The sequence below is a fragment of the Chaetodon trifascialis genome, chromosome 24, assembly GCF_039877785.1.
Source record: "Chaetodon trifascialis isolate fChaTrf1 chromosome 24, fChaTrf1.hap1, whole genome shotgun sequence".
In the NCBI taxonomy this organism is placed as follows: domain Eukaryota; kingdom Metazoa; phylum Chordata; class Actinopteri; order Chaetodontiformes; family Chaetodontidae; genus Chaetodon; species Chaetodon trifascialis.
Genome location: NC_092079.1, coordinates 7,204,758 through 7,229,019, shown reverse-complemented (window position 1 = coordinate 7,229,019; position 24,262 = coordinate 7,204,758). Strand labels below are relative to the sequence as shown.

General features: G+C 42.9%; 3 protein-coding genes and 1 long non-coding RNA gene across 6 annotated transcripts in view; 3 read left to right on the top strand and 1 right to left on the bottom strand.

The window, feature by feature from the left end:
* The window catches only part of LOC139352133 (uncharacterized), a 102,380-nt gene extending 98,503 nt beyond the window's left edge, over positions 1-3,877 (top strand). Inside the window, exon 3 of the long non-coding RNA XR_011603624.1 lies at positions 3,747-3,877. This is a non-coding gene — a long non-coding RNA (uncharacterized lncRNA). The remainder of the gene's footprint in view (positions 1-3,746) is intronic.
* A 4,404-nt stretch (positions 3,878-8,281) lies between these two features.
* Positions 8,282-11,386, top strand: ccdc28a (coiled-coil domain containing 28A). Of its 2 annotated transcripts, XM_070958077.1 has the most exons (6): positions 8,296-8,520; positions 8,657-8,849; positions 9,016-9,197; positions 9,350-9,504; positions 9,848-9,870; positions 10,045-11,386. In XM_070958077.1, the coding sequence occupies exons 2-6, from the start codon at positions 8,686-8,688 to the stop codon at positions 10,097-10,099; spliced, it is 579 nt and encodes a 192-aa protein (XP_070814178.1). In that variant the 5' UTR covers positions 8,296-8,520; positions 8,657-8,685; the 3' UTR covers positions 10,100-11,386. The 2 variants fall into 2 exon arrangements, with proteins under 2 accessions (XP_070814177.1, XP_070814178.1); XM_070958076.1 differs by having other exon boundaries at positions 8,282-8,849.
* A 576-nt stretch (positions 11,387-11,962) lies between these two features.
* Positions 11,963-21,046, top strand: LOC139352131 (epithelial cell-transforming sequence 2 oncogene-like). Its single transcript, XM_070994231.1, has 21 exons — positions 11,963-12,160; positions 13,340-13,452; positions 13,579-13,741; positions 13,817-14,072; positions 14,150-14,378; positions 14,566-14,701; positions 14,837-15,002; positions 15,692-15,820; positions 15,927-16,019; positions 17,171-17,377; positions 17,494-17,597; positions 17,703-17,843; positions 17,921-18,007; positions 18,471-18,580; positions 19,120-19,267; positions 19,479-19,552; positions 19,651-19,807; positions 19,906-19,971; positions 20,072-20,160; positions 20,455-20,627; positions 20,720-21,046. Exons 1-21 carry the CDS (start codon positions 12,011-12,013, stop codon positions 20,851-20,853), a joined length of 2,925 nt encoding a protein of 974 aa, XP_070850332.1. The 5' UTR covers positions 11,963-12,010; the 3' UTR covers positions 20,854-21,046.
* Positions 21,047-21,977: 931 nt separating this feature from the next.
* Positions 21,978-24,262, bottom strand: part of filip1l (filamin A interacting protein 1-like) — a 72,681-nt gene continuing 70,396 nt past the window's right edge. For both annotated transcript variants that reach the window (XM_070994220.1, XM_070994221.1), the window contains one exon: positions 21,978-22,835. In XM_070994220.1, the coding sequence (XP_070850321.1) occupies positions 22,623-22,835 (213 nt within the window). In that variant the 3' untranslated portion in view covers positions 21,978-22,622. The remainder of the gene's footprint in view (positions 22,836-24,262) is intronic.

Here is a 24,262-nt window from a genome sequence, read left to right as displayed (position 1 = left end):
AATACTTTAGTTTATGATCAAACCACTGCAAAACCTCAGCTGCATGTTGTGTTTAGTCCTAATTAGCCAACATAGTGCACATGGTAAACATACCTGTGCAGCCTTAAGGAGCATGACTGCTTTTCAGTGCTGTGAGCAGTACAAAGTAAATTCACCTTCACTGTCATGAGGTGGAGGCAGGAAAACCCAAACTATCTGCATGGTTGGATTCCACTGTAATACAGTCTTCTCTTTGAATTTCGGGTGAATTAATTTGACGAGAGATCAGCTGGTCAATGCATGTTGTTGACGGCGAGTGTTTGTGTAACTATTGTAGTGTTTTTGATAAGAGTTCATTTGCAAGAAAAGATACTCAGAGAAGACATTACCATGGAGCGAATGAATACAGAACAGCACAACTTTTTTTTTTCCTGTTCATTAAGAATTGAGTAGAAAAGATAATGAATCCTTTTGACTGGATGAGATTTATTGTTTGTAATACAATTTATGTGCAGATAATTTCCTTTCCTTTTTTATTGAGCAGTGGAGTTAAGCTTTGGGGGGATAAAAAAAAAAAAAATTGGCTAAAAAGTCAAATTACTGCCCAACAGCTGCAGCCGAATGAGTTTTGACACCGGAGTGAAAATGTGTCCATGCTAAAGAAATTGAAGGGGTCTGCAATGCGACACAAACAAACAATAAACAAGGAAGCAAACAAACTGACGCACACACAAATACACACGCACTCACTGAGCAGTCCGCTATGCTGCAATTAGCTTGTTTTAAAGGAAACAAATAACAGTAATTTCAACAGAACAGCATCCATAACAATTCACCCCTGGAGGGGATCAGCTATTTGAACACACACACACACACACACACACACACACACACACACACACACACACATAGCTGGGTATGTGCAAGCAGTCATATTCAAACACAACAGACAGACTGACACACACCGAGATGCACATGCATGCTAACACACACACACACACACACACACACACACACACACACACACACACACACACACAAACACACACACACACACACACACACACACACACACACACACACACACACACCTCCATTAAGTGTACTTGAGAGCAGCAGAGAGGGTCAGCTCAGTGTCTGAGTTATTACGCTACTTTGTTCTGCCTCAGTGGGAAGGCTGCACCCCGCACACACACACACACACAAAGAATTATTATCACCTATCAACACTCAAGGTACAAATATAAAAGGGTTGGTTTGATAATGGATTGAAAGAGATGAATAAAAGAATGGGTAAAAAGATGGACGGATGGATGAATGGAGAGAGAAAGCGCCCGGTCGCTGTTTTCTTTGCATGTGTGCAGAAGTTTGCAGCTGGCTGGGAGTACCGGCCCCTGTCTCTCCCTCTTTATGTCCCTCCACCTCTCCGTCCATCAATCATCCCTTCCTCTCTGTCTGGGTGTACAACAATGGCGTGAAACATCTGCGGCTAGCGGGTAATTATGGCTGGGCCAAAACAGCGGGCACCGCTGCGCCGACGAGCTCCGGCACCCCGCAATTAGCCCTGCATCTCCATCTCCCCTCGCTCCGTCACTCCCCTGATGACCAGCGTATTATCTCTGTGAAGAGACCCGGGAGACAGAGGAGAGTGGAGAGGGGAAAAAAAGACAGATGAGTGATCTCAAAGGGACACGAGTGGGAGCAGATATGGACACTCACGCTGCCAAAACTGTCCTCTTTTTGGCTTTCTTTGCATAGTTTTGCCATTCATTTCAGCAAAGTAGTCTTTAACTCTTCAGTGAACGCCTGAAATTCCTCTGCCACACAGGAAATGGATTTTTAGGTTTGTGGCAGCAGCAAAACAATAGCTATAATGTCTAAAACGAGCTGGGATGTATTGACCGCTGTCCTGCAGAGTTCACCCTGATTGAACTATGACCAGCAGCTGTTTGAGAGAAGCTGTGGGACTGATGTCTCAGGAAACAATCAGAGAACCTGGAGGGAATTTCTTCAAATTTGGCCGCTTCAAACGTTCGCTTTGACTTCAACTGATCAGAGTTTGGTGGTCAAAGCTCGCAGTGTCCCCACAAAACTCATTTTTATCCATAACTCAAGAAGTCAAATGCAAATTATGACATCAGTTCACACTAATGGCTCATGGGATAAAATGATGAAGTGATGATGTTTTACATCCAAAAGGTCAAAGGTCAACTTCACTGTGACATCATAATATTGTGTCGAAACACTTTTCTGCTCATTTTTCAACAGCATTACTCAAAAAACTAAAGCGAGATTGTGAGCATATTTCACATTTGGTCAGATGCTGAATTGGTGACACTTATTTTGGGCGTCCACTTGAAACTGTGCTGATTATAGAGCTTCTGAAGTTGTGTGTGAAGCACTCACATTTGTAGTTTGCACCTTCGTTACGGCAACATCCATATTTGAAGCATTGTCGGCCACCACAAGCTCATTGGTTCTGCTGATACTGAGCTTCAGGTGATGTCACTTGAGTCAGTATTTGGCTGGCGGTGAATACTCCAGATATGAATCAAAACTTTGAGGCCACATAAGCCGCTACTGGCAAAATACACATGAATCTTCAGCTGAACTGTCAGCAGTCGAGTTGCATTGTGGGTAATGTAGGCGCCAGGTTTTCTGAAGGAAGAAGAATGCGTGAAATCCAACAGATCTCTCCGGATCAGCTGCATTGTTTTTTATTTTAAGCTGTCCATCGTGAGTCTGACAGTGTTTAACGCTAAATCAGTTGGTAGAAAGAGTTATTTTCAGTCACCTGAGTCCCCAAAGGCAAAGTCTCCAAGGAAAGGTCGCATCACAAGATGAACTCACAGGAAAATATACACGACAGACGGTTTAAAAGGCCCTTAGAGTGTAGTCTGACCAAATCTGCTTCCAAAGTTTCACAAGCAAAGTTATTGGAAACAGGCATGGAGGAGACTCCACATGGACTGTGTCGAGACAATATTCAAAACTAAAGTTATTCTGTAAATATATCATATTTCATAGTCGATTACAGTGTATCAAACAACCAGTGCTTGAGTCTCCACTGCTGCGTGTCAAGTGATGCATTATTTAAGCTGCTGACCTCAGGGCTCGTTGTATTCTCCGGTGATTTTTATTCCTTCCAGCAGAGCATTTCATGGGAAATGTGAACTGAATGTTATTTTAAAGTTTACCTTGACATTTGCACAGTATGAATATTTGACAACTTCATTTGTAAGGAAAGTTAAACTGTTCCATTTTTCTACTAAATGCCGGCACTTCTGTGAAAATGAAAGTTTCGGACTGAATTCAGGTGCGAATAACTGGCTGGTTCCATTTGATTGTATCACCTGAATTTATTCTCGCATCAGTCCTGCGTCTGAGTTCACTCTCATGAAAAGAAATAATAAATAAAGTTGTGATAGTAAGGAGGACAGGGAATGAAGCCAGCCGGTCATATTGAAGCCCGATAGTTTCGCGATTCACATTCAAATCCCAGTTTATTTACTGTTTTCCAAACTTTTCCATGGGGGAAGCTTCCCTCGCCTTCTCACATTTACCGTCCACTGTGTCTTCATTACGTGTGTTTGATTGGTAGGTGCACGAGTGTTTGTGCGCGCACACATTTACACGCGTCTGTGTGTGTCTGTGTTCGCTCTCCCCTGTTTGTGCCATTGTTTGCTTATGCATGTGCACCCCGAGAGCGTATGTGTGTTTCTGACTGCGGGTGCATTTTATGATGTGTACTTTTTTTCTCTTCCCAGTCCAGGAGTCCCCGTCAGGACCCCTAGGCGTCCCTGTGCCTGCCTGCCAAAAACGTCTGCATCTCCTGGACCCCCTCGAGGCAGGGGACAGCCAAATGTCACTTGGACCCTCTACAGAGTGGTGAGAGGAGGACAGGAAGAGGCGAATGAGAGAGGGGGGGGCAGGAGGAGAGGGGGAGGAGACAGGGAATTGAATGCGAGGGAGGTGAAAGTTAAAGAGGAGAAATGAAGATATGTAGAGTGATGACAGAGTTTGAGTGGATAAGACTCAATGAGAACTTGGCGAGTTGCTTCGGTACTCACGTTTTGACCCAAATCTTGGCGGAAACTTTCACAACGTAAACTGTGTATTTCAGTTTGTTCAGCTCTTTCATCCCAAACTCTTTCCAGCGCCTTCCCATTCCAGTTATGAGTGCACTTTTATCACCAGTAGAGTGATAAAAGTGGTTGTAGACGACTTCAAGAATCGCACTGGAGGTCAGTTTGGTGTGGACTGTCCACAAATGTGTCTTTTACGCTGCTGCTCACCAGACTCCATTAGTTCTTCCTTCCTTCCTCCTTCCTTTCCTTTCCTTCCTTGTTACAAACACTGTCTGAAAATGCTTGTTTTTGTTGCTTTGCACAAAGGAGCTCGAACACCTGCAGTAAGATGTGATATTTGGCTCCGAAACATGCAGTTATTTAAGCGAAGCTACAAAATGAGTGTCATCCTTATTATTTCTTGCTTGAAATCCAGCTTGGTTGCAGCAGGTAGCGTTCCATTCTTGAGTTTTCTTGATTTCATCTCAGAACAGAGGTGCCAAAATGTGCCAAATCATAAACCATTCGCTGCCTGGCAGGTGGGAGTCTGAAAATGCATGGTACACTTTGGAGAATGGTTGGGAGCAATTTTAGGTCTGTTGTAACCTGCTGAATCAATACTTAAGTGAACAAATAAGATGGGAAATATCAGAATCTGATTAAGGAATGAGGATTTCTACAGACCCGAACTTTTAAATGTGAAAGCAGCAGCAGAGTAAGCCGACAAACTGCAGGGCACAGTGTGACTGCAGCTCCATCAACTCATTTGGCAATAAACAGTGTCGTTATTTGTTCTAATTGGTTCGGTGGGTAAGATAATTAAATGTTAAACGCAGTGCAGTATTACATGTGGTGAAACGCTTCACATCACTGCATGTAAAATCACACATCTGAATTGCTATCCGTATGGAAGTCAGTCGGCCGTATAGAGCCAAAAATGCCCATCCACATTCAGAAAGGTGCACGGCGTCTTTTTCTTCTCTTGCCCACCTCCCCCATTCATCTCTGCCAGTCCCTCGCTCCTTGTCCTTGCATGGCGGACAAATGGAAGACAAGGACGAGACGTCTGGCCGCAGCACATGTGGAAGATTAATTCACACGGTAAACCGAGAAAGATATAAATCTCCTGTTCTCTTTTTAATGGGAAACACTCATGTCAAGTGTGCCTGTGTGTGAGGGGTATATGAGGAATATGAAGGGATAAAAACATGTCTTATTCTGGGTCACAGCTGCTGAGATGAAAACAAACACACACACACACACACACACACACACACACTTGTAACCCTCTGCTTAACCCTAATTCCCAATAGAGCCACGCACACACCCAGTGTCTACTATTATAGTCCCCTGCGTGTCCCGTCACACGGGGGGATATACAGTATTGAACAGGGATGTGCGCGGAACACGACATGAATGGAAACAATAGTGGCCTTCGCGCTTTTATTCTCCGATTGATACCACATGAACATTTCTGGGCTGATTATGGGTCAGGTCCACAGAGAAACACTCAAGAATGACAAACAGATTTAATTACAGTATGACAATTATTTTATACAGACAAAAAACAGTCGCTTTTATTTATCTCAGTCAAATGTTCTGCTTTTTGTTTCACATGTTTAAATCACTTTTAGTCCCACATCTTCTGCGGCTAAAGCAAGTTGCTTAAAATGCTGGAATGATGCTACATTAGAAAGGCAGCTAACTTAGAATTAGGGATGTGTAATTAAACGAGCTGTCGCTCATTTACGATCCAATGCATAATTCAAGCCGCCGTGCACATGAGGAAAGAATGAACTGGCTGTAACTAGTAGCTAGCTCTCCAAACAGCACCTACACAGCAATTACCTGTGAGAGATCGGTGTGTGTCTTTCTCTGTGTGTACATCCGCTAAGTTAATGGCAGTGTGGACGCGACAGTCTGAATATGTTCATCTGTAACATTTTATCATGGTTCACCTCACTCAGCCGCTGTCACGCAGCAAACACACACATGAGCTCGCAAAGGGAGGGAGCAGGAAAGGACACATCGAGGGAGAAAATGATCTGCCGGCACGAGTCCATTTTCCACAGCAGGTAGCTTTCCCAGAACTCAGAACTTTTTCAACAACTAAAGGAATTTTTTCCCTCACTTTTTAGACTGTTTAGTACTGTACTTAAAATGAAAAAGGGTAATGGCCAACACATATTTCAGCTTCACACCTTTTCAGATGAAGAGAATGAAGATTTGGAGGTTTGAAACAGCAAATTGGACTGAAAACGTCTAATTTAGGACTGAAGAAACCAGAACAGACATGTTAAAAATACTCTCAATAACAGCAACAATTGTACCATTTCATTTGCGTTCAGTCCCAGTTTCTGAGGTATGCTCAAGGAACCTTTATAGTCCTTATATTTTTAGAGCCCCAGAAAACAATTTTTTCTGTAACTTGAAATATTTTGGATTAAATAATCAACAATCAATTTGAGTTAAATATCAAGATTCTCTGCCCACTAAAAATAAGTGAGAAGCACACAGAGAAAAATGGAAATACAGGAAAATAACCAAAACTGTTCAAATAAACAAAGAAAACAAGTTCACCTCACCTGCATTGCTTTGCAAAGCAGGGTGCTGAAGGAATCCCACATGAACACAGCGAGAAGAAAATGCACACAGGAAGGCCTTGTGTCACGTTTAAACCCTCGTCCTTTCAGTATAAAGCAACAGCAACAGTATTTGAGCCACCAGGAATTGTAACTGAACAGGAAGCAGGGCTCTGTGTTCATGAAACATTGGAAATAATGAGGCTGCAGGTACTTCTGCTGTTTCATTATTTCCAAGACTTATGTTCAGGAAGCCACTTGGTCTCAGCAGGAGGAGACCACTGGTATGTGTTTCCACAATCTGGCCACTGACAAGGGCCGCACATGAGAAACATGACTTTTAGAATAATGTAATATTTTCAGGGTCCTCATTGGGGAACTCTTCTCTCTTGATCCCTCAACAGGAAGTCAGAACTTTTAGTTGCTACCTGAAATTCATTTTCGATGACAGATTATTTATCTGATGCTTTTTTTCCCTCCAGAGTGACTTGTACTGTAAAGGCCATCTTGTAAATTCCAACAAGGGAGAGCAATGCAATTGCAATTTTTTCCCTTTGGTATCTGTAAGAGTGAATAAAATAAGCTATTTTTGCAGCTATTCAAGATTGTAAGTGGGACAGGATCGCCTGGAGACCCCAAAACACACAGACCTTAATCCTCATTCAGTGCAAAATATTTGATGTGCACTAAGTAAACCTTGAATAGTGTTGAGGAATTCAGTTAATCATCATTATGAATATAGTTTATGTTTATGAAAACACGCTCAGTTAATTAAAGTGCTCAGTGCCTCTTTTCAGCATGTTTATCAGCCATTAATACTTCATTAATGAAGAAGAGGAAGACGGGGCCGATCATTATTGGATGTTCACTTAGCTCCCCCTTGTGGTTATTTTGTGCAACTACAGCTCAGTCACTGTCGATTCGAGTGTGTCGATTTTAAAGGGAAAATCCCCCCAGAAATGTGATATTTTGGAGAGTTTGGAATTAAAAAAAACAGCGAATGAGGAAGGAATTCTTGATTAATTGTTTTAAAAGACAGAAAATTGGATAATAATTTAATTAAATCAAGAAATAAAATTCATGTAATTATATAATATAATTCATGTAATTATATAATATATTCTGTTTAAAAAAGAACAACACAGAAGTGTTGAAAAGTGCGAGAAATTACTGCGAATGCATTTGTCAAGCATCGAGTACTTTTTGTCCATTTTTACGTCAGTGTTTTCAGGATTTTAGGAAGATGGCGAATTCATTTTTAAATACTTCAATTGTGTAACTAGTATTTTGACATCAACGTTGTATTATTTCCAAGATAATCCGCCTTTTTCTCACACAGATTCACAAAAATGTCATTTCATTGCAAACAGAAGACACGATTATAGTGGAATACGACCAATGTTGGATTTAGTTCCAATTCGTGATCAAGGGACCTCAGAAGGACACTACGCAAGGCAGGTGAGCAAGTTTCATCAAGTTATGATAGATTTACAGTACAAAATAAGGACTCACGTGCTATTCCAACAGTAGAAAATGTTTAAAATTAGTCATTGTGTTACGGTAGGTGATATATTGTAGTTTAGTCCACAGTGTAGCAGTGAACCTGTAAAGATTTGGAATTTAGCCATAATTCGGTCCGTTGCGTCCCACCAAAACAGGAAGTTTTCAGAGTTTACATACAGGCTAGCTAACTAGCCTGCGGCTTACATACGCATTTTTTGTGTTTCCACAAATGTTTGAATCGTGTGAATTATCTGTCCGTGCCACAAAGGACAACCTGTTATCTTAGTAGCAGCTGTGAATGAATGCGTTTATCGGCTTCTGTTTGTGGCATTTAACTGAAACTGGCACTCTGTCACTTTGAGCCTGAAGATTAGCAGATTAGCTAGCTGGTAAGCTAACACTAGCTCGGTCACGAAACATCAGTACTGACAGTTGGATTCTCCTGCACGGTTCGCTACAGGGTTTGGCTGTGAAGTACAGCGCAGTTGCCTGGTGTCAGCTTTTCGTGTTTAACTCTCTGTCCAGCTAATCAGTCAGCGCCGTAACATGAAGTTATGGAGGAGCGAAAGCTAAAGAGAAAGAGTCCCAGGACCTCCACCAACACAGCGGCTCCGACTGGTGGCTCTGGCCGGAAAACTAGCACTTCCTCCGTGGGACGACATGTAGGCTACAGCCATAACACGGGGACTCACTCCAGCCAAAAGAGCAAGAGCAGGAGGTAGCAACTGTACAAGTATTGTTATTTTACTCATTATAGTTTTAGATCATGCTTTTATCTTCCTCAGAAATAAAGGAATTAAATAAGATCGAGGTTGCTAGTCTTATCTGATTATCAGGGACTGGAATCACTCATTTCTGGCTCGTTTCCGTTGTTTGCCTTCCAGGGTGATTCGAGAAAAACCCAGGCATCATCTGGGTTTGGGTGGCAAATCTAATCAGAACCAGGGTCAGGCAGCACCTATCATCCAGCACTCCTTCCTGACTGATGTTTCAGATGTGCAGGAGATGGAGAACGGCCTGCTCAGTCTCCTCAATGACTTCCACTCAGGAAAACTACAAGCATTTGGTAATTTGGACTCCTCACCAGAACACACATTGACCCACAATGGGAAAACATCCCTGTTCAGCTTTAGAAAATTGTGTCTCAAATGTGATAATATTGAACACACATGCGCTGAAATCACCTGTGCATGTTTTCACTTCCTCCTCTGCTGTCAGGCAACGAGTGCTCCATAGACCAGATGGAGCATGTGAGAGAGATGCAGGAGAAGCTGGCTCGTTTGCACTTTGACCTCTATGGCGAGGTGGACGAAATGCCCGAGGACCAGAGGAAAATGGCCTGCGACACCAACATGGACAAATTACTTCTTAATGTAAGGCAGGAGATGCATTTGTCACTGTATTTTCACTCTTGTTTGTGTGGTTGCATTCTTTTAAGATACCCAGACAGAGACCGCTTTGCTGAATATTGCTCCAGGTTTTTACAAATCACTCACAACTCTGCTCCTGAAATGCCGTTAAGCTCACTGTGTTGTGGCATTTATTTGGAGAAAGCTGTGCATTGATGTGGTGTTAACTACTCAACATCCCAGCAAGGATTTAGCTGCTTATTCCCCTGCAAGTGTTAGCTGCTTGTTGCACGTCGAACAAGATAATGCCTGGAAGGTTCATCTTAGTGATCGTATAATCTGATAAAAATGTTCTTTTTCTCCACAGCTTGAGGAGCTGAGTTCTTCCATGTATCCTTTAGATGCTTAACATTCACCAGTCTTCAGGCATCATAATAATCCGGACTTGCTTTTTAAAGCCTTGAAAGTAAAACGTCTTTGCCTTCGGGTTTCCCGTCTGTCCAGCACTGATCTTGTTAAAAACGTCCATTTTTTGCCTGTTTCTCCTTGACCCCGCTTCTCCAGCCAGAAGCTGAATCTCGCTGACTCCCAAGAGATCCCGAGGACTGCCAGCATGTGATTTTCTCTCCTCTCAACTCCATCTGACCCGGCTGTTTGTTTTATGCCATCTGGAGGAGGCAGCGGATGAGGTGGAGTTGAAGCAAACTCGAGCCACCAGCACTCCCTGTGTGTGCAGGGGGGTGGATGCATTGGAAGATGTCTCAGCAGGGATGCACTGACAGCCTGATTTGTCACTCATATTGATTAGAAGTATAGTTCTAATCTTATCACACTAAACAGCAAGAGTATAATAATGAACTTGGTGACATTGAATTGAACGTCACGTCTTCTGATAAATCAGATCCAGTATGTCTCTTTCTTTAGAGCCAGAGTTATATGGAGGACAGTTTAACATCTATTTTCTGACCGACAGTATTATTCCGAACATAGTGGCATTGGTGCATCCCTGTCACGGCCTGTTTAAAGTCGAGCTGTAGTAAGTCCACTAGTTTGCAAACAGTCTAGATTTGCAATACATTGCTAACCAAAGTGACATTGATATAAAGCACTCACCGTAGTCCTTGAAATCTTCAGTGTTTTTGTTCATGGGCTTTGTTCAAAGTGAACTCACTGCAAACCTGCTCTGTAAGCAACTTTCAGATTAACTTTATTGCACTTTCTTATCTATTGTCACAGGTCAGTCAGTGTCGTCACAAACTTAACACCCAGAGCCAGACTTGTCGAAGTATCCATGCAGAAATTTGGCCTGGTTCACAGAACTTTAAAAGCCTGCTCAGACCTGATCTGCGAGACGATAACAACCTAAAAAAATCTCTCCTGATCAGGTTAAAATTGTACTTAAATTCATTAAATTGGCCGAAAAATTACATTTGAGTGCACAGAGCACTGTGTTATGTGTAAAAAAAAGAAAAAAAGAAAGAAAGAAAGAAGAAGTTAATGAGTTTGCATATAACTTCCTGCGACATGTGAGTGGCCTGATATCGCCTCGGACACCTTGCTCAGTGTTGAACATATTTGCACATAACCATGCAACATGCAGAACACACTGCACATTGTCACCGGCGTGTTGGCTTGACGCTGGAAAAGAAGAATCCAAATGTTGTCATCACAGCCATGCCTTACTTTTTTATTCAATCATTTTGGCCTTATCGGTTCTAACCTTTCAGTTGACTCACGTAGAACATGTTGATTTTAGGTTTGGATCCTGAGTTTTCAGATAATCATTTGATGCTGCTTGTTTTTGCTTGTTTTTACCAGCGGTGTTGGGGGGAGGCGGGACTATTTAGAAGAGTTTTAACTGTTTTGTGATTTTCCTTTTATTGACTTAATAAATGTGTTGTCTGAATCTGTTGGCTCCAGTTTTTAAACCCTCCGTTTGTCAAATCGGTCAAAAGGGAAGGACGATTGGTTTAGAGGGGAGTAAGTGAGGGAGTAATGGGGAGAAAAGGAGAAATGCAAGACAGCGTGAACTCATTCATCCTCCTCATTTCCTCCCTCTGTGACGTAATAGCTTTTTACTTGCATCATAAGTTAATTAGATGCATAATTTCGTAGCATTAATTTGTAAATGTTCTTGGATCAGTTTTCCCAAAGCCCAAGATTGTGTCGTCAAATGTCTTGTTTTGAAACCTGGAAATATCCACATTTAAGACGCTGGAATTGAAACCTGACAGTAGTTTCATGAATTCACTGACTTTCAAATACATTGACAACATGACTAGCCTTTGTTTGTGCTGATGACCTGCTGTTAGCTTCCTGATCACACACTGGACCCCCCCTTGTTCCTCGCTGATGTGCTGCGTGTGAAGGAATGCGCGCATCCTCTTGTTGACGCGTCTCTAAGGTTACAGCGCGCGCCGGGCGGCACGAAGGCGTCCTGCCTGTTCGCTCATTAGAAAACTGAATCTGTCAGGAAGTGAGAGTGTAAGTCTCAGCGTTTTCTCTGAGTGGCTTTGACCGTGTGAGAACCATGGAGACGAAGCTGAACTCAGCCCCGCACTCGGTGAAGCAGTGGCAGCTCGGCGGGACGGACTACGACCCGCAGCGCGTCCGCAGCCTGCGCTCCGGAACCCGCTTTAGCACCTGGACCCCCCTGAACGACAAGGCGAGCAACCTGCAGGTCAGACCAGCAAACGAAGCAGACACTCATCTGGAGTCTTGTAGAATAAAGTTTTAGTGATTTCTTTTTATTAACGACCACCAGAGGGCAGGCATGACTAAGTTATTGCAATACGTCATTTCTGAGACTCATGCTTGAAACGCACGTGGACTCTTATAAAACACGGTTTATTTTAAAGCCCTGAATAAAATTTTAAAGCCGCATTGAGGTGGTGATGGTGCAGAAGCTCTGCATATGTCAGCCTTAAAATAACCCTCTTAGCTTTATTATTAATGCTAAAGTACGCAAAAGCTCAGGGTGGAGTTAATTGGTCAATTAACGGGATTTGGAACAGGTGAGCAAAGTGACGGGTCGTCTCTGTGCGCTTCCTGTCCTGCTTCCACACAACAAAAGATAATTTCAACGTAAATATCCGATTAATATCTAATTATTGTGTCATTTCACCAACGTTGCATGTTGTGAATTGTGTGCAGAGGTGGTTTAGGGCATCTGTGTCGAAGTCCTCTAACCTGGGTTGAACACAGGCAACGTCACCCAGCAGCCATTACGAGTCATGTTTTTACTGTAGCTACTGTACTGCTTCATGAAACTGGGTTGAAAAAAATTCTGTTTGTTTTCCGTCTTGAAAAAGACCCCACATAAGAAAGTGCTTAAATTCCAAGCTTTACAAAGAAAATCCATAAGTGGCAAACCAATAAACATAATGGAAGGAAAGAGGCTGAAACATTTTATTTTATTCATCTGTGCATGAAAGTCATTAGCATTTGACTTCTCAGCATTATTTATGTTGGAATGTATTAAGTTACTGTTACTTTTAATTAAACATCTAATTCCATATAATAACTTTTGCCCCCCCAGCCTCAGATGAACGGCTCTGTGCTCCTTTGTGGTTAGAGTCTGTCTGTTATCTCCACTGTATACAATAAAAAGTACACGTTATACACATTTATCCAGGATACATTTGTAGAACTTTGCATTGAGATGAAGCTTCCAGTCTCCTGACAAAGATACCCAACTTTTTTTGATAAATGACTCCATCAGTCTTACTCTTTGGTTCATGTTTTTAATTAATTATTTGGAGTCTGCCATGCCTTCAGTCTTCATCAGTCAGGCGCCTTCCACATGTCCTTCACTGAGTGTGTGATGTTTGCTGGTGTTCTTTCTCCCATTTTTTCACAGCTGTTTGAGGAGAGGATGAACCTTGTGCTCCACTGGTTTGATCTGTGGACTGACAGACAGAGGAAACACCTGTTGCAGTCTCTGCTTGTACGCTGCACCAGGTCACAGATCAAGTATGGTCTTTTTTTTTTATTAACCCCCCTTCTTTTGTGTGTTTGTATTTAATCTGTTTTTGATACTCTGCTGTGTTGATGCTGAACGTCTGGCTTTAAAAGGGAAACCTCTGATGATCTGAGCAGGTACTGCAGAGATTTGCTGATCGAGACGGTTCCTGTGACTCAAGTGGACTTCACGGCGGTGCTGCCGCGGTTCCTGTCCCTGTATGTGATGTCATTTCTCTCCCCCCGTGACCTCTGCTCTGCTGCCCAAGTCAGCTGGCACTGGAGGGTCCTGGCTGAGCAGGTGAGGGGCCCAGAAGAGACGTGTTTGAAATTTTCCTGTGAGCCAGTGATCTAATTTTTCCCCCTCTCTGCCCAGGACTGTCTCTGGGCAGGCCGCTGCATCAGAAGAGGCTGGTTCCTCCCATACACTCCAGGAGAGAAAGAATTTGGTGCATGGAAGAACCACTACGTCTCCTGCGTCTCCACGCTGGACTGGCTCACTCCGCGGGAGGCGACCGAGCAGTACGGGACCCTCAACCAACAAAGCATGGAGCCGACGGAGGAGGAGGAAGAGCGGAGGAAGGAGAGGAGGATCAGGCAGATGATCAGAGAGAAACTGCAGGAGGAGAAGAGTGAGTGGCAAAGAAAGAAATCAAAGGAAACCACAAGTAACGGCACCGCTCACTGCTCACAGCTGCGATATTTGCAGGGCTGTCTCTGAGAACCAGGAGGGCCTGGAGCAGCCACACAAAGCCAGACGGAGCCAGAAGTGCCCAGACGAGGAGGCCCAGCTCTGGACTAACACTGAGCTCTTGGCCCTCTCTCTCCTGGCCTCCAAGGGCTGTTGGGTCCTCCAGCCTCTGTCTCAGCCTGGACAGGGGAGAGCCTGGGACTGAAGCCCTGAACATGGGGAGACTCCGAGGCTCCATTCCAACCAGGTGATTGTTTCCATATTAACTTACCTTCAGTGATATCAGTTACCTTTGTTTAGACTGTAGTTTGTTTGTTTTTTTTGGCATTGCTGGACTTCCATATTGGTACAACCTGTACACAAGGGGAGCACTTTTATTCAATGTACTAAAGCTGTGATGTGAATGCAAACCAAACCTCTGTCTTCTCTGTCAGTAACAGACTGAACAAAGCCAGTGGAGCACTGTCCTCCTTCACCTCCGGACCTGCACTGCCACACACAGTCCCTCCCATCCACCCACCCTCTCCAGCCCTCTTACTGCTGGTCTCAGATAAGATTCCTGCCTACGAGGTAAAAGAAAAATGAAGAGTCTGTCAGTCAGTGATGAAGATAGGCCTGTGAGTGTGAGAAGAAAAAGGCACAGTGGGAAGATGAATGTACAGTAATATTTCTCCCTGTCTGCTCTTTTCTTGTTGCTCAATCTAGCTGCTGCTGAGTGGTGTGAAGGCAGGAGTGATTGTGGTTCTGTATGACCACAGAGGGACTCTTTCAGCTCTGTTAACCCAGGCAGAAAGGGCTATTTCTGGGCAAAGAGTTCAGAGGCTGGGCCTACTAGCTCCAGGTCGGACGGAGGAAATGCATCTGCTTCACAGTGAGAATTAATAATGCTGTGAATCTTAATGTGTGGAGACACTGCTTCAGTCCAACTGGAGCCTCCAGTGCTACAAGTTTATCTCCCAGGATCCTCTAATGCACATCTGCTGAAACCATTTCATGGCTTATTGTATTATTCTAGCACTTTTTTGAGTCCAGGGCTAACCTCATCCCTTGGCTCAGAGCTGGCCCAAGACTATCATAAATCTTAAATTAATATTGCATTATGCATAGACTCACCCCCTCCAGATCACTGGTTGTAATATGATGATTCAAGATAAAAGAGCTCATGTTTTCAATTATTTTTTTCTTTTTGTATAACAAGTTTGAAGGACTTCCTAATTTTTAGATGCAAAGTACCTCATCAATTGTCCAACAGGGTTCTGTGGCACATTGATTCATTTCTCATTTTCACTTGTGTCGTCGTCATTTGGGAAGAAAACTGTTGGAACATTCTGAATATTTTTAGGCATATTTACCGAAATCTTATCTCCTGTCTACAGTTTCTGTGTTCTTATGAAGATATTTGTTATAGTAATTATAATCTTTCAAACCCAATTTAGATGAAACTGCACGAGGCTCGAACTGAAAAGTTTAAATTCGTAGTTTCTGAAAAGTTGACCACATTTTCTGTTCTTTTCTCAGTGTACAGTATGAATCCACTTTGTTTTACCTTCAACACTTCAGGTAGGAGCCTGTCAGAGAGGACTCTACTGACCCCCAACCACAGAGAATTCTGGGAAAAACTGTGTGGCTGGGTGGCACCAGCTGAGGAGGGAGGAGGGATTGACATCTTCTCGCCGCTGGCTGCGTCCGGTTGGTCGACGCAGATGTTGGAACACTCACATTTCTTAAGAATCTGTATTTCTGTCGCCACTCCTGCGTCTGTCTCGCTAACTTCCTGTCTCTTGCCTTCTCTCAGCATCAGGAGTGGCTCTCATCCAGACTCTCTCTACGCTGACTGGCCTGGAGGTTCGGGCGCCAACGGGTCTTGCCACCGGAAGTTTCCAGAACAGTGAGTCAGCCTTGCACAAGACTGACTCAACTGAGAAACTTCAGCTGAAAAACGTTTGTTCAGAGCCCCCAGTGTACGAATATGCTTTTTGTGACTGCAAAACAGTCACAAACACCTCAAAGAAAAATAGACAGCAGCAGGCGACCGATGTGATCCGTGGCCCAGTGCGATGTCTCGACTTTCATAAAACATTTCAAGTTTTAATTTTTACCATTTCCATAAAATCAAACCCCATTTTTCATGGTTCACATTCAGTAATGACATCTCTATATGTAGTTTCCATTGTCAGCGGTTGAGTCCGCCATCTCTGTATTTGATTCAAAATGCCTCCAGTGTAATTTAATCTGAGTAACATCATGCCGACGGTTTACTCCTCGCTCTCCTCACACTGACTCAGAGCTGTATTAAATTACTGCTAAAACAACTCAGATTCCAAAACAAGTTCGGCCACTGTACAAAGCATAAATAAAACAGACTGTGATAAGATGCTCATTCCTTTTGAGCTAATACTCAGCTGAACACAGCACAAAGACAATATATTTAATGTTTGACCTCATCAGCTTCATTGATTTTTATAAATATCTGCTTATTCTGAATTTGATGCAGCAGTGTGTTTCAAACAAGTTGGGGCAGGATCAACAAAAACACCTGTTTGGAACATTCCACAGGTAAACAGACTCATTGGTAACAGGTGACAGCATCATGATTGGTATGAAAGGGGCATCCTGGAAAGGCTCAGTCGCTCACAAGCGAGGTTCACCACCTGATTGTGATGATTGTGTGGAGGATATTCCAGCATGGGCTCGGAAACACTCTGTAAATGATTTCATTCTGTTTTTATTTATGCTTTATACAACATCCCAGCTTTTTTTTAAGAAGAAGTTTCAGCTAATGCACTGTGAAAGTGTATCACTGCATTTTGCACCGACTGGTTATCAAATATGAACCAAGACATAAAGATAATTTTCTGCAGTTTCTGGACAAAGCAGCTGCTCAAGAAATGTTTGTTGTCATATTAAAGTACATTTCCTGTCACCACAGTAGTGTCAGCAAATGAACCAGCGCTAAAATCTTCAGGATTGGAACTTTATGACCCCACCTGTGTAAAAAGCACCATGCTTTTGTCGCCCTCTTTGTTTCCCCTCTCGCAGTCCTGAGCGAGTGGTCGGACGGCAGTGTGTGCAGCGGAGTCTCGAACCTGCAGCCAGCAGCCCCGGCTCTGCAGTTTGTGTGTGAGATTGTACTGCAGGGCTGGTGCAGACAGGCGCAGTGGATGGAGGAAGCTCTGGAGGAGCTGAGGGGCTGCCTGGGGCCACAGCTACAGCGGGTCAGCCTCCAGGCCAGGGGCCGAGCTCTGGGTGGGTTTCCTGTACCTGTAACTTTCATCACAGCGGGACCGATGGCAGGTTGAAACAAATGCCTGCATACTCTGTGTCCTGTAAACTTCCTGAAGAATCTGCTCATATGTTTATAGGTCATTTTCTGTGGGAGACAACCTGCCTCGAGGAGCTTTGTGTGTCCCGAGATCTAAATGAGGCTCTGACGGAGGGGCTCACCGCTCTCACAAGACAGGAGGAGGTGGGAATTACAGTCAGGGAGTTTTTAATAACACACAATTACAACAGAACAAGAGCAGAGCAACTGAGATGATCCAACGTTAGTCACGTTCTCTCTCATCTTCAGAGCAGACCTTTGGAGTTTCTTGCCGTCTTCCTGACAAGATGGTGTGAGGAGAAGGATGGAGAAGAGAGCCGTGTGGGGGATGAGTCTGTAGCACCACTTATCTCGCAGAAATGCCTCAGCAGGACACCTGAGCTGCCGCAGGTGTGTGTGCTTTGTCCATTCAGAGACGGTTGAAGGAGCACACTACATCTGTCCAACTCCTCTCTTTCTGTCTTTAGACAGTGTTAGATTGGAGAGGTGCGGTTGCCAGAGAGCTGCACCACAGCGAGTGTGTGTATCTGGGCAGACTGGCCGCTGTGCTGAAGGTACGGCTTCATTCGGGAACAACTGGTACACAAAACATTACACAAAAAGATAACTGAATTTTGTTTTATTCGTACAGTTTAGTGACGATCACGTTTAGCTGCTGAGAGGCCATTGTTTCAGGTGCAGTCCCACTCGACATGAGGTCAAATCAGACTTCAAAATATTTCCTCTGCACGCGCTCCAGCAAACAGCCACTGATTGGCCTTTCTAGAGGCTTTGGGGAGTTCATCTAATGCCTTTGTGGTCGAGGTGTTGGAGATATTCAATGAATCATGGCTCTGCAGCTGCGTGGCTGATTTCTTTCCCACTTTTTTATTAGAATCTGCTTTGGGGAGGATAATTTAGATGTTTTTCAGAGCAACCACCATCACAGCAAGAGTTGTGTTTGTCCGTTTAGGTGCAGAATGTTGACGTCTGAGACGAAGGTATTGAATCGATACCTGTTCTTTCTTTGTGCTGAAGGTGTACCAGGAGCCGCTGACAGCAGCCCTGAACTCCAACAGAGCCATTCTCAGCTACGCTGACATTCACATTGTCCTCAGCCCTGTCACACAAATACTGGAGCTCAACAGGTACACACACACACACACACACACACACACACACACACACACACACACACACACACACACACACACACACACACACACACACACACAACAAGGATTTCTATGACGCTCTCTTGTTTGCATGCCTCTGTGAGAACATGATAAGACAGCCCTGCAAAAAGCAACATCTGAGTAAAAGGAAGCATCCTGAATCAAGGCAACAGGATTTATTTTCTTTTCTTACCAGGTGTTTTTTATGTTTGAGCATTTCACTTGTTTTCCTTCATTTTCTTAAAAAGATTACAGTTTTTTTACAGAGAATTTATTACTGGTTCAGATGACTTCATGCTTAAAACTAGAATTTCCAGAATTAGAAAGTTGTTTTTTTGATGCTGAAAAGTTAGATGTGTTGTTTAAATAAGAAAAGCAGAACAGGAAAACTTCACTAACCAAGATTTTTTAAACTAATATTTCCCCAGTTTTTTTCTTGTTGTTCAGAGCTGATTTTTTGCAGTGAGATGTGTGTTCACGTGTGTGTGTGTGTGTATGCGTGTGTGTTGCAGGGTGTTTCACACAGATTTAGAAGCCAGGCTGCAGCAGTGGGGTGCAGAGCAGTGTGTTGGAGATGTGTTTGTCAAACTGTGCTCAAAACTCAGAGTCTACACCAACTACCTCAACAACTACACCACTGCCCTCTGCACCATCGACAAGGTGAACTCCAACAACACCTCAAGCTAATGAGCTACACTACAAGAGTCTGCACTGCTTTTGTGCTGAATGTAGTCAGATATATTGTGAGTTAAAGTATATAAAGTCAGTTGTGTGTGTAATAACAAAACACAGGACACTTGCAAAATGAATTAAAGGTGTAATTTATGTTACTTAATCAGTAAGTAAAGGCTGTTGTGTGTATGTGTGTCAGTGCAGAGAGACAAAGCCTTCATTTCGGGCTTTCCTGAAGAGAGCAGACAGAACTCTTGCAACACACATGCTGAGGTAAAAGCACACACGCACAAACACTTCTGACTTTTCTGTGCTTCCAGGCCACGATTCATTGATTAAACTGAAGCGTTTGCATGCGTGTGTTTGTGCAGCCTGCAGGAGCTGCTGCTGTGTCCGGTGTGGAGGATCCACGAGTATGTGACTCTGCTTCAGGCCCTGTCTGTGCACACACACCCTGATCACCCGGACCACACACACCTCTCCTCTGCCCTCAACACCCTGTTACGATTCAGAGAGTTCACACAGAAGGTACGACAGCCACACACAGCGCTGAGTCAGTGCCTCGTGCTGATTTGAGCTGTGGAGTCTGGAGCATTTGTGTGTAAAGATGTTTTCTTCTGTTTCAGTTAAAGCGTAACTCAGAGAGAGACAGGCTGATGGAGGAAACGCAGCAGATGATCCAAGGCTGTCCGGTAAAAACGCGCCCTCACACTCTCAAATATAAAAGTATGAAACATACAGGTATGAGGTATTTTAATATGATTATAGTGTGTGTTCTGTCTGTGTTTGTAGGACCTGAGTGAAGGAAACAGGCAGCTTGTCATAACTCAGGATGCTGCTTTGCTCAGGAGCCCCGATGAACAGATTCCAGACTCGCTCAGGTAGCTACACTCATATTCCTGTCGTCGTAATGTGTTCAGAGTGGTGATTTCTATCACTTTATAACCAGAAACGTTAATAGAAGTAGAATATTTTTGAACACCTACCAAGCTTACAGGCCAAACTGATGAATTTTTCTTATTTACTAAGAATCACATTTGTCAGAATTTTACTTTGAAAAGGGTTTCAGGTTTAATTTCAGCATTGTACAACTTCTAGTAATGAATAAATTAAGCAAGTATTAAATTACATCACCAGAGTTTGTATGTAATCAAGTGCTTCATTTCATTCATTAGGACCTACGAGCAGGTGGCTGATGTGGGCCTCTTCCTGTTCAACGATGCTTTGGTGCTGACACGGCGAAATGTGCATCACACACCTTTCACGCTGGCTCACCGCTGCACACACACTTTCCTGGCCTCTGTGGCTCTCAGCAGCCTGGCTGTCAGAGAGATCACGCATACACGCTGTGAGTTGTTTTTTTTTGCACGGTGCACTCCGAATTTTGCCCGTAATCTTCAGTATAAATTCTGGAAGTTACCAGAATGTCTTTGTCTGTAGATGTGAGTCACGCCTTTGTCCTGGAGGGGCCTTGTCGTTCTTGGGTTTGTGCCACAGAGAGAGAAGAAGAGAGAGAGCACTTCCTGTCTGTGCTGCGTTCTGCCATCACCTCTGCTCTGACAGGACATCAGTGACGGCGCCACATCCCGGCAAGACAAGAGGAGGTTTGGATGCCACTGTTGGCCCCTTTTTATGTGCAAAAGTGTTCAAATGTTTCAGGAAATCTCAAAAGGAAATTATTTTCCACACCACAATACAATGTAAAGACAAAGCTCTCCTGCCACTCCACGTCAACATAGTGGAATACAGTCTGCAGCGACTTCAGGAAACAAACAGTCGCTGAGAGGCTGAAGTCAGGCCAGGTTTGCTTTGCCTGACGCGCTGAGCTCGAAACAAAACCCGTGAAATAGCTTTATTAAACAAAAAGGTCAAGTTATTATAATATTCACAAACTCATAATCAGGTCAACATGTGCATCAACTATTATAAGCACAACCCACAAGACCCAGCTCGATGTTCATAATCAAAGCAGTCACAGAAGAATAAATGACAATATCACAAATACGAACCAATAACCGTCCCAAAAATATAAACCTGATTAATATTCAAGATTCATTTCTCTCTGAACTCTTTCATCACTCCGACACAGGCATTTTCTTTATTTGCAATGTTTGGATTTTAACAAGTATTTTGTCACTTTGTCATTTGAAGCAATCCTGCTGTTACATTGCCGGAAGGTTCTGAGTATTCGAATACATGGCAGCCAGTATTATTGTAGTTAAAAACTGCTGCAGTGGCTTCATTGCAGATTTGATGACCTTTTTTCTGAGCGTCAGCCGCAGTAGATGTTACAGAGTGGCTTGTGTTGTGTTTGCCTGTCTATCTCTTGTGTGGAGTAGTTGAAGTCCATGTCTGCATTCATTCTTTTAACGTAAAACCGGTATCAGCTTGACAGTCCCAGCACCTCAAGTGGCTCTCCTCTTTCTCGGTCAGCCCTTTAACTGCCAGCAAATATCGCTTCATGTTCTGAGATCTTTTATGTTTGTGTTTACTTATATTTCCCAGTTATTGACAGACTATATGTTCCAGTTTTTCAGTGTTTCTAAATACTAAATGTTGCAAAACTATTTTCAGCTTCATTGTTTAAACAAGTTTTCATCTAGAAACTGTGATAGGAAGCTTATTTTTATCAATACCTGTAGCTTTAAGGTGTCTTTTTCTGTAGTTAATTGCTTTTTCTATAATCAGAGGCATTTGTCTAGTTCCAGGTATAAAAAGTCTTTATTGATAACCAAAAATAACCCAAATTTCACATTTTAAAGAGTTTCACTGTCAGTGAACTGCAATACAACACATCACGTATACACTTATGTACATTATTGCCACTTATTAAAAAATGGATAAATGGTTGTGTGATTATCTGTCATTAAAGATCAATACAAACGACAATAAAGAGAAACATTCACTTTCTTTCAACGACGTAACCTGACAACATACTTCATGTTCTAGCCTTACTCTCTACTTTAACCTATGATGATCACAGTGACAGTGAATATGAAATGAGCTACTTCCTAAAAAGTATTGTTTGTTTATTTACACCTAATACAGTACACAGTGTACACATTGAGCGCCAATAAAAGGTTGCATTTTGCAGTCTTCAGAGCACCACAGATGAGGATTAGGTAACAGTGGAACACTTACTTTCTTAAAAGATTAAAGAAGAATGCAATGCTACGATGACAGTTTGAGTTTGAGTTTGATTTTTTTCTTTTGCACATAGTTATTTTTTGATTTTTACTCTTTCTGTTTAGTATCTTAAGTGACGATGAGGATGTTTTTAGTGCAGGTGAAATCTTTAAGATGACCTGCTCCAAAGGATGAAAAACCTCAAGCATCAGTGGTGTCACAGCCTGCGGTTCACCAGATGTGGGTTGTTGTTGTTGTTGTTGTTGTGCGCTGCAGGCATGTGTGTGGCCTGCTCTTTACCAGCGACTGCATGGCTCTTGTTCTGCAGTCCCACGCTGGCCGCCGTGCCGTTTGTCCCTTTCTGGGAGCTGAAGCCCTTCGGTTTGGGGATTCTTGTCGGTCCGGGTCGTCGGAATGCTTCCAGAGGTATCTGTGGAAAAAAAGCAGAGCGACAATGAAGTCTGACAGAGTTGTAATACTTTCGAAGACTGTACTGTGACTTACAGCAAAGAACCTGGAATATACTATGTACAAGAGGTAGGTTCGAAGTTTTGACCAGATAATGACCATACTGTAAGTTTGATTGAGGTGCTTGCAGTAGCTGATGTAATACTGACGATGACCACTAGATGATATCAAATCATATTTTATGGGCAGTAAACGAGCACAGTGCCAAATCTTGACTGCATGATGATATACTTTGCCCCTAAAAGAACTCGTTTGGAAGACAAGAAAAAGCTTTTTGTCCATTTTTGATGCTCTAAAGAGACCAGTTCAGTCCCACCATTCTGTAATTCACATGTTCACATATTCCCAGCAGTGGCACCATTTTGGAAATACAACGGCTAAACAACATTGCATGTTCTAACATGTTTCACATGAAATATATGGTTAGACAACAGAAAAGAATTATTCCAGATCTCTTTTGTCCAAAGAAAAATCCAATAATATCAAGCTTATGTGAAGGTAAAGCAGCAACAATTAATCTGTGATTTGGCTATCAAAAGAAAATTAATTAACAACTATTGTGATAATCTGATAAATTATAGAGGACAGTTTTCACTGACGCAGCCCCAGAAATGTCTTAATTCTCAGAGAGCGCTGTCTCACTGATGGAAAAACTTTTTTCATTGTTGTCCCTCATACAGTCCCAGTCGATCCGGTTATTAAAACAGTGTGAGTTTGTTGCTTAGAAACCAGACTGCACACAACAAAAGAAAATATGGGAAGCACAGCATTTCTCAGATTCTCAAACAATTTACTGCTCCGCTTACTGTGCAATCACTTTTCAATCAGTGTGTTTATATGCAGTGCAGCATGCCAGGATACTGAGGGGCATCACTTTGGATCAGTCCCTGTACAGTAGAAAACGTATCCTGTTTACAGGAACTCTGATAAAATGTTTCCACAACTACAAGTAACCCAGCCGACCGAGCCATGTGCTCCTCATTCATTTGCAGTAGGCACTTCATGCCTCGAGGATTTGAGCCCTTTTCGAAAATGTTCCCTCATATTTCTTGTTTTTATGTTATATGTGTGTGTGTGTTTCCAAATTAGCTTGGTAAGTCATACATTTCACATGAACAGTCGATGTCTGAGTCCCTCTGCTCCTTTTGAAGCTCACAGTTCGTCTCCTCCAGAGACTAAATTACTCCGTGGCAGCAGACAGAATGCGGTTAAATTCTTCAAAGTTATCAAGGGATGCAATTGGCGCATTGGTCCACTTCTTCAGCACCTACTTTTTGGAAAAAGTAATTGAATTTTGCAAAATTTCCGCCAACTCAAATCATCCTTTTGAACAAATTAATGCAGAATTTTAGATTTCTGTGTCCCTAGTGAACATCTGAAACGAAAAGG

What these genes read in the sequence shown, in the direction of transcription:
- LOC139352131 (XM_070994231.1), top strand. Translation starts at nt 12,011, where the DNA reads ATGGAGACGAAGCTGAACTCAGCCCCGCACTCGGTGAAGCAGTGGCAG. An exon ending in ATAAGATTCCTGCCTACGAG is followed by an intron (nt 14,702 to 14,836) that starts GTAAAAGAAAAA and finishes TGCTCAATCTAG; the next exon opens with CTGCTGCTGAGTGGTGTGAA. An exon ending in GGAAATGCATCTGCTTCACA is followed by an intron (nt 15,003 to 15,691) that starts GTGAGAATTAAT and finishes TCAACACTTCAG; the next exon opens with GTAGGAGCCTGTCAGAGAGG.
- ccdc28a (XM_070958076.1), top strand. Translation starts at nt 8,686, where the DNA reads ATGGAGGAGCGAAAGCTAAAGAGAAAGAGTCCCAGGACCTCCACCAAC. An exon ending in CAAAAGAGCAAGAGCAGGAG is followed by an intron (nt 8,850 to 9,015) that starts GTAGCAACTGTA and finishes TTTGCCTTCCAG; the next exon opens with GGTGATTCGAGAAAAACCCA. An exon ending in AGGAAAACTACAAGCATTTG is followed by an intron (nt 9,198 to 9,349) that starts GTAATTTGGACT and finishes CTCTGCTGTCAG; the next exon opens with GCAACGAGTGCTCCATAGAC.